General features: G+C 49.2%; 1 protein-coding gene across 1 annotated transcript; it reads right to left on the reverse strand.

Annotated features, from left to right (window-relative positions):
• Window positions 1-8,195: 8,195 nt before the first annotated feature.
• On the reverse strand, window positions 8,196-9,782 carry LOC146176713 (uncharacterized). The gene has a single exon (XM_084581031.1). The coding sequence runs from the start codon at window positions 9,252-9,254 to the stop codon at window positions 8,196-8,198; it is 1,059 nt and encodes a 352-aa protein (XP_084437157.1). The 5' UTR covers window positions 9,255-9,782.
• Between the last annotated feature and the right edge of the window lie 9,307 nt (window positions 9,783-19,089).

Genomic DNA, 19,089 nt, shown 5'->3' on the forward strand with positions numbered 1-19,089 from the left:
TCTCGTTCTCTGTTATAAATAATGGTCCAATGTTGAGGTTTGTTGCATTACAGGTTCGAAATAAATGTTTATTGGTAAGCATACATGGAATCTAGAGTTTCTGCTGGATTTGACTATCTGGGAGAATTGTAGAAATGCCTAGCGAGGAACATGAATTACCTATAGAGCAGACAGTTTAGGCATTTTTATTGTTTATGTTGTGGTTGATTTTCATTTAGGACTAGCAGCCTGTAGTACTCTGTAGCGTGAATGTGGTAGCGTGTAGGAACGTCATCAGTTGCTTACATTCATTATTATAACTGCAAGCAATTCATTACTTTCCTTCAAAGAAGCACAAAATGTAATATTCATGACCAGAAAAAACTTTAAGAGCAAGCATTAGATCAGGTTTGTCGTGAAACTAAGCTCCAGTTAGGGCTACTAGGATTGCACTTTATAAACAAAACCTGCTGTTCGTTACTAGTCACATGCTTGGGAAACCATGTAGAACACGTGCAACACTGTACCGTATTACATGAGATGAACAGGAGAACTGAGCACATACCAGGAATTGGAAATCATGTTCAACGCTTTACACACATGTGGAAGGCATATCTCGAAACTTTGATACCATGACGCTGACATAGCTTTACAAGAGTTTATAGCTACTACACACAAGAATTGTTCGAACGTGTTCAAGCACATGCACTTTGCACTTGGCCACCAATAACTGAACAACTAAATAAATATAGACTCAAACCCAAGACATGATAATTGATGTACTTCCTAAAACAACATTCGTTACGAAACAAGGGAGTGTCTTCAGAAACAAAAATTGCAATGACACTTTTGACTACTAAAGTTGCGATGAATCGAGAAGCGTCTATTGCGAAGTAGTCCGAAGACTTCTACTGCGGCACCTCTTTCCTTTTCACTGACACCTTCCCCCTTTCCTCTACAGCTCGGTTAATGTGTCCGCGGAATATTGTGGCAGATACTAACCTTTTCATTGCTGTAAACCAATTTGAAATGCCTCTGGTGTCTGTTGTACAGCGTCTATTTCTGTATGTTCTGTTGTGCGGGGTTCGAGAATAAGCGCCAAATGAAAGAGCCGCACGGACGCCCGGATTGAACGCCCGGCTGAGTTAGCTTCCTATATACGTGATGTGATGTGAAAAAAAAATTTATCCTTCCACCAGATAAGGACGGCCCCTATTCCCCGCCCCCGGCACGCAGGCCTAACGGACGGGAACCAGGACCTCCACAATCAGAAGCAGGCAAAGAGGTCTTGGTTCTTCGCGTATTCTTCCGCCAGGCGAATGGATTGTTGTTGTGGAGCGTGAACCTCGCTCCGCAACAGGTCTTCCCAGGCTTCTCTACAATCGATATTGGCTTTAGCACCTGAGAAGCCAACGCATTCCCAGTGCTTGCATTTATCATTTTTTCTGTCGTTCATCTGGACAAAATATGCTCAGACTGGGTTTATGAAATTCCCAGCTCGCAGGCGTCGACAAGCGACTGCTACCCTATTGTCTACACGTTTATCCAGTTGGTGGCACGAGTCGCCTGCAAACCTGTATTTTCGAGAATCACCGTATCAGTTCTCAGACGCTCGTCCATATTCCGGGCGGCTCCACAGTTACCCGGAAGTAGACAGCTCGGGCTAACTCTTTGGGCGCTTCGTTGCCTGCAACGGACGCGTGTGCAGGGGTCCAAATTAGGCTGATGTTTCGGTTTAGTCGTCTACTGGCCAGAATCCTTGCTGCTTCCGGCGAGACCCTACCCTTTACAAAATTTCAGACATCCGTTTCGCGATCGCTAATTATGAATAGGCTTGCGTTCTGAGGCAAGCGAGCGCTATTGCAATTTGTTCAGCCTTTTCCGTGTTGCGGATTCTAATAGTGGCGGCCGATACCGGCGCTCCACAGCCGTCGTCCACCGAGGCGACCGCCGACCCGACTTTTCACTTGCCGCTTCCACGTACGCAACCAACTTGCTGTCTATCGAATCGAAGCATCGGATTAGTGTATCTGTCCTGTATGTATGTATGTATGTATGTATGTATGTATGTATGTATGTATGTATGTATGTATGTATGTATGTATGTATGTATGTATGTATGTATGTATGTATGTATGTATGTATGTATGTATGTATGTATGTATGTATGTATGTATGTATGTATGTATGTATGTATGTATGTATGTATGTATGTATGTATGTATGTATGTATGTATGTATGTATGTATGTATGTATGTTACGAGAGAACGGAGAATGATTATAGTTTCTGGACAGTCCGGCGGGACGCTTGATTTTTCTCGTAGTTTCCTATTTGGATGCAGGTCTACCGTTTCGAATATAGTTCTGCCCGCAGTCGTTAGACTTAATCTTTCCAGCTGCGAAATTTTTATAGCCTCTGCTCATTCTTTGCAGGTATTGTGCTCTCCCATCAAAAGCATATTCACAGCAGGTGTGGTAATTGGTAAGCCCTTGGCCCTATTTATGCTCCGTCGAATTAAAGATTCTAATCTCCTCTCCTCCTCCGACCTGATATTTAAGAACGACGTGGCATAGTTCACGCGGCTTATTACGTATGCTTCTGTTAGTTAAGCAAGCTTCGTTACTTCAGTCCCCGCCTTTTCATCGCGACCCTTATAAATCTCCCAATGGCTTGGGTGGCGAATCCCTCTAGTTTTTTGACTGCCCCATCATTATAACCATTCTCCTGAATGAAAAGTCCTAAGTTTCTGAATTGATCTACAATTGGAACTCATTTCCGTTCTACTTTAATGTCAAGATCACAGCTGTGCTTGCATCGGAGTGACTTTGGTTTATAGATGAATACTTCAGATTTTTGCGCGATCGTAATAGAACCCTACTGGCAGAATAGTCCGCGACAGTATCCGGCGTCGCCTGAAGGCGCTTCTCAATGATCGCATCGCTATCCTTGTTATGCAAGAGATTAATGTCATCCCCGTATACACTAAAATTTAGCCCCTTTATGCTCCTCAAAGCTTCTGGGAGGCCCCTCATCACCACATTGAAAAGCAACGGGGAGAGAACCAAGCCTTGCGGCATGCCCCACCTCCCTAACTTCACTCTGGGGCACTAAATGTCTTGAAACATCATGCAGGCAGTTCTGTCTAACAAAAGTTCCTTGATGTCCTCGTATGTTAGTTAACCTGCCCCGATTTTTGAGACCGCGGATAATCATTTCGTGTTTAACTTTCATCATCATCATCGTCATCATCATCAGCCTGATTATACCCACTGCAGGGAGAAGGCCTCTCCCATATTTCTCCACTTAACCCGGTTCTGTGCTAGCTGCATCCACTTGACCCCTGCGAACTTCTTAATCTCATCCGCCCACCTAACTTTCTGCCTCCCCCTGCTACGCTTTCCTTCCCTTGGAATCCAGTTTGTTACCCCAAGCGACCATCGGTTATCCTCTCTTCGCACTACATGTCCTGCCCATGTCCATTTCTTCTTAACTTTATCAAACACTTTTGTCGAATCCAGGCCGAGAATAACTTTGGCGTCTCTAGAACGTGAGTTGATTATGTCGTGTTTGAGCCGGAGCATCTCGTCCTGCGTGCACAAGCCCGGTCAGAAGCCAACCATTTCGTACAGCCACAGGTCGTTTTTATTCATAAATCACTTCAGTCTGGTTTGAACTACGTGCTCCATCAGTTTTCCCGTGCATGAGGTTATAAAATATATCTTAGACTTTCCAGTTTTCGGGGTCTGCCTGGATTTGGGATTAGAATTACGTTTGGCGACTTCCACAGCTGAGGCAGGTAACCTTTAGTCAAATTCCTTGCATATTATCAGTAAGAGCACTGATGGAGTAATCATCTAGGTTTCATAAACCTTTGTTAGTGATCCCGTCAGGAGCCTGGACGGATATTGTTTTTAGTCCCAATATATTTGCCTTGATCTCCGCCTCAGTTATGGGTGCGTCGAGCTCTTCGTTGGGAGCTCCGTCGTACTCTAGGAGCGGGTACTATGAGTATGCCCAATATATGTACATGTTGATTAGTGTGTCCGTAAATTCCGCGTCTGTACGCTTAAACGCGCGCCTTTCTTTTGATAGTCTAATTCCCGATTGAGATTTTGAGTTCGTAGGATCTAATAGGTGTCTCAGCAGACCGCATGTTCTGGAAGGATTTCGCCCCCTTCCATCTCGTCGCATTTGCGGCACAAAGTCAGTTCGCAGAATTTGACATCATAATTTTCAATTTCTTTGTTATGTGTACCTATACTTCTTCTAAGATTACGGTTCCATTTTTGCTTCTTTAGTCTGCACTCCATGCCATGTTTTGCCTCCCACACGTGAAACTGTTTGCTATCAACTATCTCAGGGGCATCGTTCCCTTGAAGAGACTTCTTTGCCTCACCAACGTGACGAATCAGGGCCTCCGTCAATTTTTTTATGTACGTAATCCTCTGTGTGGCAGCTTTCTATCGCTTCTCCCAAAATAGTTCCCATTGCTTAACCCTCGGTTGAAACATATGGCGAGTATTTACTCCCTTTTTAGGAGTAAGGATCAGGACTAGCGTTAACGTCACCAGGCGATTCACGCATATACGAGAATTCCTCCGCCGACTTCGCACATAGCGGATGTGAGTTCGATGGGATCCATCGACTACGACCGCTCGAGAGAAAGTTGGATTAGACGGATTTTGGATTTTTGTTGAAGTCAACAGCATTCGACAAACGGACACCGATTATATCAATTCTTCTAAGGTGGACTCGCGTTTTTGTTACGAGTTTTGGGACTTTGAACTGTTCAACGAGCCACGCCGTGAGCTAAGCCTGAGCTTAGGCCTAGCGGCGAGACGCCACCGGCGACGGAGGCTCCGTTCGGAGACTGACTTAGTCATGACAGATACCGTAGAATGTACGGAGATCGATCAATAAGATTCGAACATGCCGGGACAGTGGTACGTTAGCAAGATGAAAGGGAAAGCGGCCCCCACTAGTTAACAACGCGGCACATAATATAGAACGACAGCGAGCTGCCGAAAAGCTCTCAGGGAGGAAGATGGCGAGAAAGTCGGTGGAAGGGCAATTTGCCCGAATTACAGATTGCGCCAAAGAAATTCATGAGGCCGTGTGGCGGTCTCGTACGCTTGATGAAATAGGGAAGTCCGTATTTGGCTGAAGTAATAATTATGGCGGCTAGCGTTAGCCCAGGCGCTACCGGAGAGGATGTAATCTCATTCAATTGGAAGCAACATTCCATTGTTGTCGCCACCGTCCGCGCAGAGAGGAAGAAAAAATATGCCGACCTGAATCTCCTCGTGTTTGAAAGGGAAAAATCGAAATGACTATTTATGTACATCGCTATGTCTAAGGACTATGGGAAAGTCTAGTCTTCTCGGATGACGGTATTTTGAAAACACTACAAATCTATGGGAATCCTCCAGTATTAGAGGTGCGAAGATTTGGAAGCAACTCGCTGACAGTTTTAATACTGTTCGAAGACAAAGATGTGCCGCGGTGGGTTAGACTCACGCCCGTGGTGCAGCGCTCTTCTCTACCGCAAGACATTTGTAGTTTTCAACGCCTATGGCCGACTGCGACAGCGCGAAGACGTCTGTCCGGACCTCGAAAATATGAAATGCCTTGACTGTGACATGAAGCAACCACCAAAAAAACGTCTATGTGAGTGCAAGTGCAAGCTGTGCGGGAAAAGAAAGACACCCGCTCGGTAACGAAAATATTGAGAACTGTAGCGCGTTTTTCACGACGTGAAGAAGAGGCAGTGGGAACGAAATATCAACATGTAGCAGCAGGAATTTCAGAAGCAGCATCTAAGTCGGAGCGACCGTCGAGGAGAATCACCGTGGGCGTTCCAAGGTCAAATGTGAAAGCAAGGATTTTCGCTCCAGTCGAATTCCCGAGGCTGGAGAACACCACCGAAGGGTGACAGCAGCGCGGCCTGTTGAACTCCCGCCCCAGGAGGCGCTCCGGATCCAGACACAGCGGGAGATCGAGTTCCAGGGACCCGGAAAACCCGGAGCCTAAGAAGCTGAGCCCAAGCAGGGAACGTGAAATTGTAAGCTTTTGGAGTGGGGTGTCCCAGTCAAACAATAACAAGGACGAGGAGATCTATAAATTAAGAAACCAAGATGGGGAGCTTAAATATATCATTAATAAGCTCACTCAAGAGTTGCATAGACCAAAAGGGCAAGTGAGTCCCCCTCCCCTCTATGGAACGCCACCGAAATTAGTATCGAAACCAATCGCCCTGGCCCCTAGGGCTGCGACTTGCACGCAGCCTTCGGCGACGGAGGAGGAAAAGATTACAGAATCGGCTAGACCGCCACCAATGAAATGCAAAGAGGAAGACGCTGCTCTATTGGTGGCACTAGAAAAGATTAGAAGTCAAAATCGAAGGTAAATTATAATATTTTATGACCAAAATTCTAGGAGCAATAATTCAAATTCAAAGCCAGATCCAAGCCCTTAAAATTGCCTCGCGATATCGTCCCTATTCCTGACGTAATTACCGGATGTGACACCATTAGCACTTCCGGTTATTAGACATGTCCGGATTTGACGTCATAATGATGTTATATCCGGTAATGACGTCGCGGTCGCTGACGTCACCAGTTGATGACTTCATAGTCAGTCATCTGTCATTACTCATGACTACTTAGTCATAAGCAATAACTAATCAGAGCTAGTTAGTTCAGTCGTTCAGTCGTGTCCGACTCTTCGTGAGTGATTAGTTATTTATTATTAGTACATGTTAGTGACTAGGTGTGACAAAATTGTTGTGCTTGGTTCATCATCATCATCATCACCATCATAAGCCTGACTATACGCACTGCAGGGCGAAGGCCTCTTCCATATTTCTCCACTTAACCCGGTTCTGTGCTAGCTGCATCCACTTGACCCTGCGAACTTCTTAACCTCATCCGCCCACCTAACTTTCTGCCGCCCCTTGCTACGCTTTCCTTCCCTTGAAATCCAGTTTGTTACCCTAAGCGACCATCGGTTATCCTCTCTTCGCACTACATGTACTGCCCATGCCCATTTCTTCTTAAATTCCACTAGAATGTCGGTAACCTGAGTTATTTCTCTGACCCACTCTGCACGCTTCCTATCTCTTAATGTTACCCCTACCATTTTTCGTTCCATAGCCCTCTGGGTTGTCCTCAACTTAAGTAGAACTCTCTCGGTTAGCCTCCACGTTTCAGCCCCATAGGTAAGTACAGGTAAGATGCAACTGTTATATAATTTCCTCTTTAGCGATACCGGTAAGCACTTAGTCATAATCTGTGAGTGCTGTGAGTGCTTGGTTCAGCTTACCCATAAACTGGAAAGTCTGACAGCCTCTGGCGATAGCCTCTCCCGGCCACGATGAGAGCTAGCTTGAAGGCTTTCGGCGTTATAGAGAGTCGTTAGCGAAATCACTGCTTGGAATCGCCAGTTCTCATGCGCTCCCAACTCCATCAATATTGAAGCATGTATCAAACATTCCGCAATAAAGCGCAACAAACACTTGCAACCTGTTTTCCGGTTATTTGACTTTTTTGTGGCATGAACGTGAGTGGTCATTATGGACAGATATTTCTCGCTGCTCATATAGCGAGTAGATAGCAGTTAGCTGCACAAGCATGTTGACGTATGATGCCGTTGAAGAGGCAATGTGTGCTATGGTTTGCGATTTGATTAATAAAAAACAACTTTTAGAATCGGTGCTCAATGTGTGTCAATAGCAAATGAATGCACCTTATCAAGTGAAGAGAGAGAGAAACTTTTATTGCCAGAAGAGTAATCATTAAGGCATCTTGGCGTTGGCATGACCCCCAAGCGAGGGCGACGCTTTGGGTCCACGAGACAAGCGCCAGCTGCGTCTTCTTGTCTGAGCATGTAAGAAGTTGGTCTCAGCTCTCCTCGGAGGGAGCTGCCGTAAAGTGTGAGCGGGTAGTCTTTCCCTACATCCCCAAAGTGTGTGTGCCAATGTAGCCGTTACTGCACAGTCGCAACTGGGGCAAATAGGGTCGCAGTCCCCGTCCGTAATCAGTGCCAATCTCGAATAACTGAGAATAGAATTTGTTTGAAGCTTAGGCAGCATTGTGGCCTGCCCTCTGGCAAGGTCAGGTGGTGGTGGTAGAAAACATTTATTTAGGACAAATACAGGAGGTTATGCGTGAGCTGACCCTGAAGGGGCCAACCCTCGCAAACACTAGGTGGAGGTCCCTAGTTCGGGACCCCAGTGGCGTCTGCTGCCGCTCGGGCTCGCCCGACAAAGGCCCGTTGGGCCTTCAGGTCGGAGCAGCCGAGCAGGGTCACCTCCCAGTCCTCCCGGCTTGGGTTGGGGTGAGGGGGGATAGCCGGATTTGAGGGGCAGGCCCACACCATGTGGTAGATGTCCGAAGACACCACCCCAGAGTGCGGGCAGCTGCCAGAGAAAGCAGGGTCGAAGTGTTTTAGAGCTTCCGGGCACAGCAGTGTGTTGGTATAGAGGCGGAGTAAGAGCCGCTCATCCGCCTCTGAAAGGCCTTTACATGGGCGGGGGTAAAGGCTGTGGCTAGATTGGTAGTAATTTACGATATCTTTGAATGTATAAGCCGGATTAGGATAAGCGTCTTGGTCGGAGAGGGAGGAGGAGGAAACTTCCCGGAAAGAGAGTGCGCGGGCTGCGGCGTCTGCAGCCTCGTCTCTAGCCAGCCCCTGATGAGCAGGAGCCCAAACAATATATCGGGTAGCGGGGTCCCCAATGTAGGAGCTATGTTGAAGTATTCGGTAGGCTAGATAAGATGTCCAGCCCTGTTCGACATTCCGACAGGCCCCTCGCGAGTCGGAAATTATATATTTCGAGTCAGAGTGGGAAGCAGCCAATGCTTTGGCGACCTCCTCCGCATGAGTTATGTTGCGGGCCCTGAAGCTAAGACCGTTGACTGTTTTCGCCTCGTGGACGACTGCGGCCGTGTACCACCCCCCCCCCTGGTGCGGGCCAGAGGCGTCCACATAAAAAACGCCGGGTTTAGAACCATAATGGCGTGCCAGGGCTTCCGCCCGCGCCAGGCGTCTGGCATCATGGTCTTGGCGTGCCATTTTGGCGGGAAGAGGGCGTACGCGGAGGGCGCATCTCCACGGCGCTGGAATGCGTGCCCGTTCTTTCATAAGTGTCGTATGTTTGATGTGGAGCCGGGAAAGAAGGCGGCGGCCCGACTGCGTCTGCGACAAACGCGTATATTGATTTGTGAGGTGCGCTTCCCTCAATTCCCTGAAGGTGTTCACCATTCCCAGCGCCATGAGGCGCTGGTTTGAGGTATTCACCGGATTATCGAGGGCCCGCTTAATGATTTTGCGGAGAATGACCTCGAGAACATCCTCATCTTGCTTCCGCAGGTGGATATATGGAGTCTAATAAAGGATTCGACTGGTTACGAAGGCGTTTGCCAGCCGCAGGGCATCCTTGCTTCGTAACCCCCCACGTTTATTGGAAACCCGGCGGACCATGCGGCCCACCTGGTCCCCCACCTTGCGGAGTTTAGCCAATGTGGTGTCTGGCTTGCGGTGTTGGTGAATGAAGAGCCCCAGTACTGGGACTTCTTCTGTTTCTGGAATTGGACCTGATTGAAGAGTAAGTTGAATTTTAGTAGTGCATTTTGGAGAGGGGCGGATGTGCACAAATTCCGATTTCTGTGGGGAGCATTGAAGGCCGCAGCGGCTAGCATAGCGGTCTACTATAGTCGCCGCCTGCTGCAGGCTGGCCTCAATGTGTCCAAGTGAGCCCTGTGTAACCCACAGGGTGATGTCGTCGGCGTACAGAGCATGCTGCACGCCCTCGACAGCACCCAGCTCGCCCGGCAGGCGCATCATGGCCAAATTGATTAGAAGGGGGAAAGCACTGCGCCCTGCGGTGTTCCCCTGGTACCTAGGGGGAAGGGGCCGTGTTCGTTATCCTGAATGCGGATGTGAAATTGGCGGTCTGTGAGGAATTGGCGGATATATTGGAAGGCACGGTGGCCACAGTTGGTTTGACTTAAATGAGTGAGAATAATATCATGCGTTACATTGTCGAAAGCCCCCTTAGGATCCAGGGCGAGTACGACCCTGTCGTTATGAGGGCACCCGAGGGGGTCAAGGACTTCCCGATGTAGTTGAAGCAAGACAACCTGTGCGGATCGGTGTGGGCGAAATCCGTACATGGTGTCCGCGAAGACATGTTGTGTCTCAAGGTACTCAGACAACCGGTCCCGCACCATCGTCTCCATAAGTTTGCCCACACAAGAGGTAAGAGAGATGGGGCGAAGGTTGTCCGTGGTTATTGCTTTGTCGGCCTTTGGTATGAATGTGACCACAGCGGTTTTCCAATCAATGGGGAGTGGCGTATCTCCTCGCCATATTGCATTGATGTAGTCCAATAAAGTTGTATAAGCTGAGTCGGGAAGGTTAGCTAGTAATTTAACAGTGATTTTGTCCCGGCCAGGTGCAGTACCACGTTTCATTTTGCCCAGGGCTGCCCGTAAGTCGTGGAGCTTAAACGGCTGCTCAAGCTCAGCATTCTCAGAGCCTGCATAAGAGTACGCCTGCCCACGGGTGTCCTGTATGTTGCGCAAATATCGGTCCCTGAGTTTGTGCGCGAGTTGTATAGTATTACCAGAGAAGGTGTGGATTACACGCTGAAGATGTTTTTGTGTTTCTCTACGGGTCTGAGTTGGATCAATGAGGGCGCGAAAGAGGCGCCATGTGTTACGGCTGGACATTTGACGCGCTGCCGTGTTGCACCTATCCACCCAGTTAGAGTCGGCGAGCTGGGCCGCATACTCAGCCGCTCGCTGGGTGAGCTCGGCAATTCGAGCTTTAAGGTTACTGTTATGTTTCTGCCGGCGCCATCAGCGGACGAGGGAGTGCCGAGCTTCCCAGAGGTGGAGTAGGTAGTTGTCCACATCCAATACCACCACTGAAAGCTGAATCTGAGTTTCGGTGGAGCGAAGGTGTGAAACCAAATGCTGGGACCATGAGGTGTACCCTTGCTCTGTAATGGATGTTTTGTCGAAATTTTGTCTGAATTACGTCCAATCTGGGAGATGGGCTTGTGTTCTGGGTTTAGAGAGTATACGAGTTCTGATTGTGGTATTGATAATGCAGTGGTCGCTGCCGATGGTTTCCTCGGTGTTGACCCAGTCTGCATGTTGAATGTTATAAGTAAAGGTGAGGTCCGGACAGGTGCCCCTTGTCACGGAGTTACCAAGTCGGGTTGGGTGGTCGGGGTCAGTGTGAAGAGTGAGGCCCAGCGTGGACGCAAGCTCCGCCAACCTGCGCCCTCGCTTTTCTTCACGGTGGTAGCCCCAAAGCCGACTGGGGGCGTTAAAGTCGCCTACAATCAGGAGGGGGTCTCGACCTGCGACTCTCAGCGCTCGGCTGAAGAGGTCTGCAAAAGAAATGTGTTGCAGTTTAGGAGGACAGTATACATTGAGAATGGGAAGTGGTGGGTCCTGCTTGCGGAGAGGGAGGAGAGTCACCGTCACGTAGGAATATACAATTTGGAGGACGAGGTCTACAAGATTAGCTGTATAATTTTTGTGGACACAAAGACAAGTCGAGGGGTCTTGTTGGAATGTCGTACAGCTTGTGAGTGCGGCGCCCATCCCTAGTTCTTGGAGGGCTACCACGGCTGGTAAGCATTCAAAAGTTGCGAGGTAAAGACGGAAGTTGGCCCGCTTACAGCGAGCACGGAAACCTCTGCAGTTCCACTGTGTTATTGTAAATCGGGAAGCCGAGTTTGAAGGTGGAAAGCGCCTACTTTTAGGGGGCGCCGCCATCATTAGGATTAAATATAAGTTTGGAGGGAGCGAATACCTCAGAGCCAGCACCCAAAGGCTGGGCATGGAGCTCGGTCCCCGGGTGAGGGGCAGCTTCCTCGGAGTCCGAGTCTATGACTCGACGGCTTGTTTTGGGAAGTCGAGAGGACACAACCCGAAGGGGTCCCGATCGTCGGAGAAGGCGGGCATTTTCACTGACATGTTTTGAAATCATAGCCGGAACAGTCTCCATGACCTTGGTCAGGACCTGCTCCATTGCTGCACTGATCATTAAGGTCAGTTTCATAGTCAGGCGGGCCTCGATCTCAGCAAGGACCGCCGGGAAGGCTGGTGATGATGCCACCGGCTCGCTCTCCATATTCGCCGGGCTAGGAGGGCAGGGAGGATTAGAAGCCAATCTGCTTTCTAAAGCTTGAATTTTGGTAACCAGCATCTCATTTTGGGACCGGATGGCTGCCATCTGTTTTTGGAGCCCGATATCAACGTGAGAATGGGAGGGAGGGGGAGGACAGGAGGCAACCCCACCCATGCCACTCACCTGTTTGTCATTTTTCACGGCATGGGGCCAAGCGTCAGCTGTGCCATCCATCTTGTTAGTATGGGCTTTGTGGCCTTTTCCCCCATTCGGTGGTGGCGGAGGCGTTTGTCCCTTGGCGCCACCTCCGTCAGGGGATTCTTGCTGCTTTTTCGCTCTGATGTTGGTCTGACGTTTTGCGATGTCTTTGCTTGTGGCGCCGGAGTGTTTTGGCTTCCCGCCAGAATGCCGTGTTGCTGCAGGCCCCGAGCGCTTGGCCGTAGAGGGCGAGCGGAATTTCCTCGCGCACTCAGGAGAGTTTGTTGGGTGCCCGAACCCACATGTTGCACATTTCGGCTGACAGTCGTGAGGAGCCCGCACCCCCTCCACTGCCGGCACTTTTTGGCCACACAGGCCGCAGTTTTCACCATTCGGGTTGGGACATGTGTCCGCCCGGTGTCCAACTGTGCCGCACTTCACACATGCTGGAATTGTTCTTTTGTATGCCCGGACCAGGGCAATTTCTGAGTTGTAATGCACATACCGAGGCACAGTCTTCCCGGCGAAGGTGAGCTGGGCCGCGTTGGAGGTGCCGTATTTCCAGATGTCGACGATCTCTCCGGCTCGCCATTGAATTTTTTGTTGCAGGGACGCAGTGGTCTCGCAGCTCGCTACGGTGATGACACCTTTAGAAACATTGTCGGTTTGCTTAAGATGGCCCCGCATGGCAATGGAGCCTTTCGGAGAGGCAAGTTGAAATTCGGCAATGAGGCGATCTGCCACGTCGGCAACCGGGGTGCCCATGACAACAAGATTGGCGAGGCGGGAAGCGTCGTCTCGTCTCTCTGTGCAGGTTAGTGATTTCGGCAAAAGTTAAGGGGGCTTCGGCGAAGGCCTCTGGATCCGCTGAGCCACCCGCCCGGTTTGTTAGACCTCGGGCTAGTCGGTCGACCCCTTTGTTCACAGAGTTCTCCGCTTGGGCGGGTGCCCTCTCTCTCTCTCAAGTAAAGAGGTAAAATTTATCAACAATTGTGTGCGTTTAATCAGATCCATTGTGCACCAGTGGGGATATGTGATAATACAACTGTGAAATTCACCTAGATCAAATTGCTATATTGTGGAATGCATATGGATAGCATGCCGACACTACAAACAATATTTTACGCTATTTTATTATTCTAACGATTCTTTAAATAAATTAAAGCTGGAGGGCTACCTAGAACAAATAGCTGCACGCAGTGAACAAAATTCTAAAGGCCACTTTAGGCCACTAAAATGCGATGAGGCGATATACGTTATTGTGCGGTGGATCGTAGCCCTTCATTAGGACACCTCTATGTCCCTCTCTTCTTCCACTGCCACCTTCCTCACTTCTTTTACGGTGTGGTACATGCCCCGCCGGGGTGGTGGAGTGGTAAGACGCCCGACTACTGTGCCGGAGTACCCGGGTTCGAACCCGACCTCGGCGGCTGCGTTTCGATGGAGGCGAAACGAAGAGGCGTCCGTGTGCTGTGAGATGTCAGCGCACGTTAAAGATCACCAGGTGGTCGAAATTACTCCGTAGCCTTCCACTACGGCTCCTCGTTCTCTCTTTCCACTTTCACTCCCATCTTCCTCCCTTCCCGTACGGCGCGGTTGCGGTGTCCACAGAAAACAAATGAGACAGTTACCGCGTCTTTCCCTTCCTATAAATAAATCAGTTTAAATCTCTTCTTCCGGGTACAGATACTGCGCCGTTTCTATCCGGTAAATCAATTTCTAACGCCGCCGATCCCTGCTCCACTAATACCTCACAGATGTCTGGGTCTGTTTTTGTTTGCTGTGTGGTGCGGCGTTCGAAGAAGCGCCAAATTAAAGGCGCCGCACGGAGGCCTGAATTGGACGCCGGGGGGGGGGGGGGGGGGTCAGCTTTGTATACGCATTTGGATGCACAACTTTTATTTACATCGAAAATGGGCGTTCTCTTCGCCTCCCCCGGCACTCGCGCCGTGGAAGAGGGGGAGTCATGCGCCCACAGATTAGAGGCTGGCAGGCAGCCCTTGGCTTTTTGGTGCCTCTTCCGCCAGATGGACGTATCGCTTGGGGACGTCATGGCTTGTCGTGACGGCATATTGCGCGCTAATTGTCAAACACAACCAGAATTTCATTGAATGCATCAAAGTTCATCGGCGTTATATAATTTGTTTACAGGAAAAGAAAGGCGTAGTATCTGTCACTGGCGGAATCGCGCTATCATTCTCATGCTAGACAAAAGGAATTATGAAGCGCCTTTTCTCCGACGTCTTTCATTTGCCGCGCCCTTGAACGCCGCGAGGCATTGCCTTGTTCGCCGGTGGCGCCGAAAAAAGCATAACTGCAAACTTAAGGCTCGAATTTCCGAGCTCACCCAGCAGGCGGCCGAGTATGCGGCCCAGCTCACAGACGCCAACTGGGTGGATCGTTGCAACACGGCGGCGCGGGAGATGTCCAGCAGGAACACCTGGCGGCTCTTCCACGCTCTTATCGACCCAACGCAGACACACACAGAAACTCAGAAACATTTACAACGTGCCATACACAGCTTTCAGGGCAACACAACTCAGCTAGCGCACTAGCGCACAAGTTGCGGGACCAGTACTTGTGCACTACCCAGGACCCCCGCAGACCGGCGCACTCTTATACAGGTTCGAAAAACGCTGAGCTGGGTCAGCCGTTCCAGCTCCACGATCTGTGGGCGGCCCTGGCGAAAATGAAACGTGGCCCAGCCCCTGGTCGGGACAAAATTACAGTCAATTACTAGCTAACTTACCCGACCCGGACTACCAATCCTTATTGGATTACATCAATTCAATTTGGCTTGGGGACGCGCCACTCCCCATCGATTGGAAGACTGCTCTGGTCACTTTCATTCCAAAAGCTGACAAGGCTATCAACACGGACAACCTTCGACCCATCTCTCTAACCTCATCTGCGGGCAAACTAATGGAGACGATGGTGCGTGACAGGTTGTCCGAGTTCATGGAAAATCAACACATCTTCGCAGACTCCATGTTCGAATTTCGCCCGTACAGGTCCGCAGAGGATGTTTTGCTACACCTTAATCGGGACGTTCTTGACCCGGTCGAATGCCCTCACAACGACAGGGTCATACTCGCCTTAGACTTGAAAGGATTTTTCGACAATGTTACTCATGAGGTAATACTCACTCATCTTTCACAAACCGGTTACGGACGCAACGCGTTCAGATACATTCGGCAATTTTTGACAGATCGCCAATCCTACATTAAAATCCAGGACACCGAACATGGCCCGTTCCAACTTGGAACCAGAGGAACACCACAGGGTGCAGTGCTGTCTCCTCTCTTATTCAATCTGGCTATGATGCACCTGCCGGCCCAGTTGGGTGCTGTCGCTGGTGTGCAGCATGCGCTGTATGCCGATGACATCGCCCTGTGGGCCACGCAAGGTTCTCTTGGAGATATTGAGGCCAACCTGCAGCAAGCGGCAACCATAATGGACCGTTATGCTCGCCGCTGCGGCCTTCAATGCTCCCCTCAAAAATCTGAATTTGTACACATACGCCCCTCACCAAAGTGTACGGCCAAAATTTAGCTCTTTTTAGAGACAGGATCAATTCCTGAACGCACAGAAGTCGTCCAAGTACTGGGGCTCTTCATTCATCAACATAGACGGTCGGACACTACCTTGGCGAAACTCCGTAAGGTGGGGGACCAGGTGGGCTGCATGGTCCGCCGGGTTTCTAACAAACGTGGGGGACTAAGGTGCAAAGACGCCTTCCGGCTGGCGCATGCATTCGTGACCAGTCGAATCTTGTATTCGACTCCTTACCTCCACCTTCGGAAACAAGACGAGGATGCACTCGAAGTCGTCCTGCGCAGAATTTTTAAAAGAGCCCTCGATCCCCCGTGAACACCTCCAACCAGCGTCTACTGGGCCTGGGCATGGTGAATACGTTCTGGGAAATCCGAGAGGCTCACTTAACCAACCAATACACACGTCTTTCTAAGACACTGTCGGGTCGCCGCCTTCTTGCCCGGCTACACATCCAACATACCACCCTTATGTAAGATCGTGTACGCCTCCCTTTCGAGTGGAGATGCGCCCTCCACGTACGCCCTCTTCCTAAAAACATGACACGTGAAGACCACAATGGCCGGCGCCTGGCGAGGGCGGAAGCCTTGGGCCGCCATTATGGGTCGAAACCCGGCATTTACTACGTGGACGCCTCCAGCCCCCACCATGGGGGATGGTACACGGCCGCAGTGGTCCACCAGTCTAAAACGGTTAACGGGCTTACATTTCGCGCCCGTGACATAACCCACGCGGAGGAGGTCGCCATTGCGCTGGCAGCTACCCACACTGATTCTAAAACAATTATCTCCGACTAGCGAGGGGCCTGTCGGAACGTCGAGCAAGGCTAGGCGCCATACCTAGCCTACCGACTACTTCAAAATTGCACCTACACCGGGGACCCCGCTTACCGGAAAATAGTATGGGCTCCTGCTCATATGGGTCTCGAGGGGAATGAGGCAGCCGACGCCGCCGCCCGCGCGCTCTCTTTCCGGGCTTCCCATCTCGACCCCCTAGATCAAGATCTCGAATTCGAACCCGGGTATTCTTTTAAAGACATTGTTCTTTATTTTCAATCTTGTCATAGCCTTTACCCTCGCCCAAGTAAAGGTCTAAGACGGAGGAGCGGCTTCTACTCCGTCTTTATACCAACACTCTGCTGTGCCCGGCAGCACTAAAACATTTTAATCCCTCCTTCACGGGCAGTTGTCCGCACTGTGCGGAGAAGTCTTCGGACATCTACCACCTGGTGTGGGCTTGCCCATCCAACCCAGCTATTCCTCCTCACCCCAATCCCACTCGGGAGGACTGGGAGGCGACCCTGCTCGGTTGCTATGACCTGCAGGCACAAAAGGCCTTGGTCGAGCGCGCCCGGGCAGCGGCCGACGCCACTGGGGTCCCGTACTAGGGACCCCACCCAGTATTTTTAAGGGCTGGATGTTCATAGATCCGGTCGATGCATACATCTACCCCTATTTGATTCAATAAACGTTTGTCACCACCACCACCGCAGAGCTAACAGAAGTAGAGCCACATGTCAAAGAGCCGTTAGTACAGCAGGCTTTAGCGGTGTTTGAAATTATTTACAGGATATAAAAGGCACAGTATAGGTCACAACTTTGTACCACGCCATAAGGGAAAATAAGAAGGCGTAAGTGAAAGATGAGAGGGGGACAGTTATGGTAGATAAAGAGAGATAGAGGAGATAGAGGGATATAGCGGTCGTCCACAGTGCTATAATGGCTTTCGCCTCATCTCACTTGGGTGGTCCAAAGTGCCCTCTAGACTTTTTTCATTTTTACATTGCAGAGCTTTGCGCTGTTGCGGTGCAACAATGTTGAGCAACTATTATTTTCTGGCCTTCAATCGTGAATGCATACACGAAGCGGTTCATGGCATGGGCAAAATACGCCGGCAAAAACGCCCATAGGGTCGAAACATATTACGAATGGGTTTGGGGAAACTAATCTCTCATTTCGAGTGTTTTCTCTTTTGAGGTAATCTTACCTTCAAATCTCCCGTAATAATGAAAATATTCGATAATTTACTCTCATATTCAACCTCTGCTCCACTAGGGTCATCCGCGCTGCGAGCAGAGATAACTGATTCAGGGCTATCAAAAAGAGGCCGCGCGGTAACATCACCGTCCCTGGAATGACCAACTTGGCTGCATGGAAACCCTCCTTCTTGTACAGATGAAGCTGTTGGCATATACCGGACTGCTTTCTTCCTATCTTGACTATTTCCACTTTTGGGGAGAACGGCACCACGTTTAGCCCTATAGATGATTGACCTGATGGGAAAATTACACACTTCGTATATACAAATCTCCTTATGCAGAGCCCAGTGCGTAGCATTTGTTGACTGTAGAATATTAAAAATCCTCAATCCTAAAAAATGTCGCTCACGCCTGACATTAAAATCAAACTAGATATATTATCAACAATTTCTGTAGGATCGGCAAAATGCAAAAACGATAGTACCAGTACAAAATAATACATAACGAGAACTGACTCCCGAATTTCTCGCCTAAATCTGGTAAAAGAAGGGCTCTGATATTTGCCTCAATATTCAATAATGCGTTATGAATGGTCTTGCATTTTCTTTTCTTGCACATACAAGGAGCTTTGTACTCTCTGTGAACATGCCTTCAAATAATACCTTTAGTTTTGCTACCCACGAACTCCGCAAGTACTGTACTATATCTATAAGCGTAGTACAAGTATCGTTTTTTTTGTGAGTTTAGAATGTATTGCTGTGAGCAAGAATGTGAGTAGCTTTTTGTCTTTTCTTTTTCCTTTGCTCACTATATTTAAAAATTATGATTCCTTTCCTTTGAATTTTTCGATTATGACTCCCATTTCGGTATTGTAACGCAGTATTAAGTTATCTTTCGTATATATGTGAGTGCACTAGCAACGGATGCTGCCGCTGTGAAAGCGGGGTCTGAAGGCTTGTCAGGCTGTCCAAAAGCAGCTTTTCCTTACAAATTCCTTCCATCCAGAAGATTTTACAAAGCAAATACACTGATTTCAATTGACTTGAAACTATATTACGTTACATAATTTTACGAACGGTTACATTTCTTAATAAACTAGGCGAGTTCCACACCAAGAAGCTACAATCTTATTGCTGTTATCTTCGAAGCATTTAATCCACTCAAATACCTCTGTGCCAGGGATGCTATAAGCAGGCGGTCCTTCAAAATAGGAGAAAGAATGCATTTGAAGGCGCG

This window comes from Amblyomma maculatum, chromosome 10, assembly GCF_055883805.1.
Source record: "Amblyomma maculatum isolate TAMU_Amacu chromosome 10, ASM5588380v1, whole genome shotgun sequence".
Taxonomy (NCBI): Eukaryota; Metazoa; Arthropoda; class Arachnida; order Ixodida; family Ixodidae; genus Amblyomma; species Amblyomma maculatum.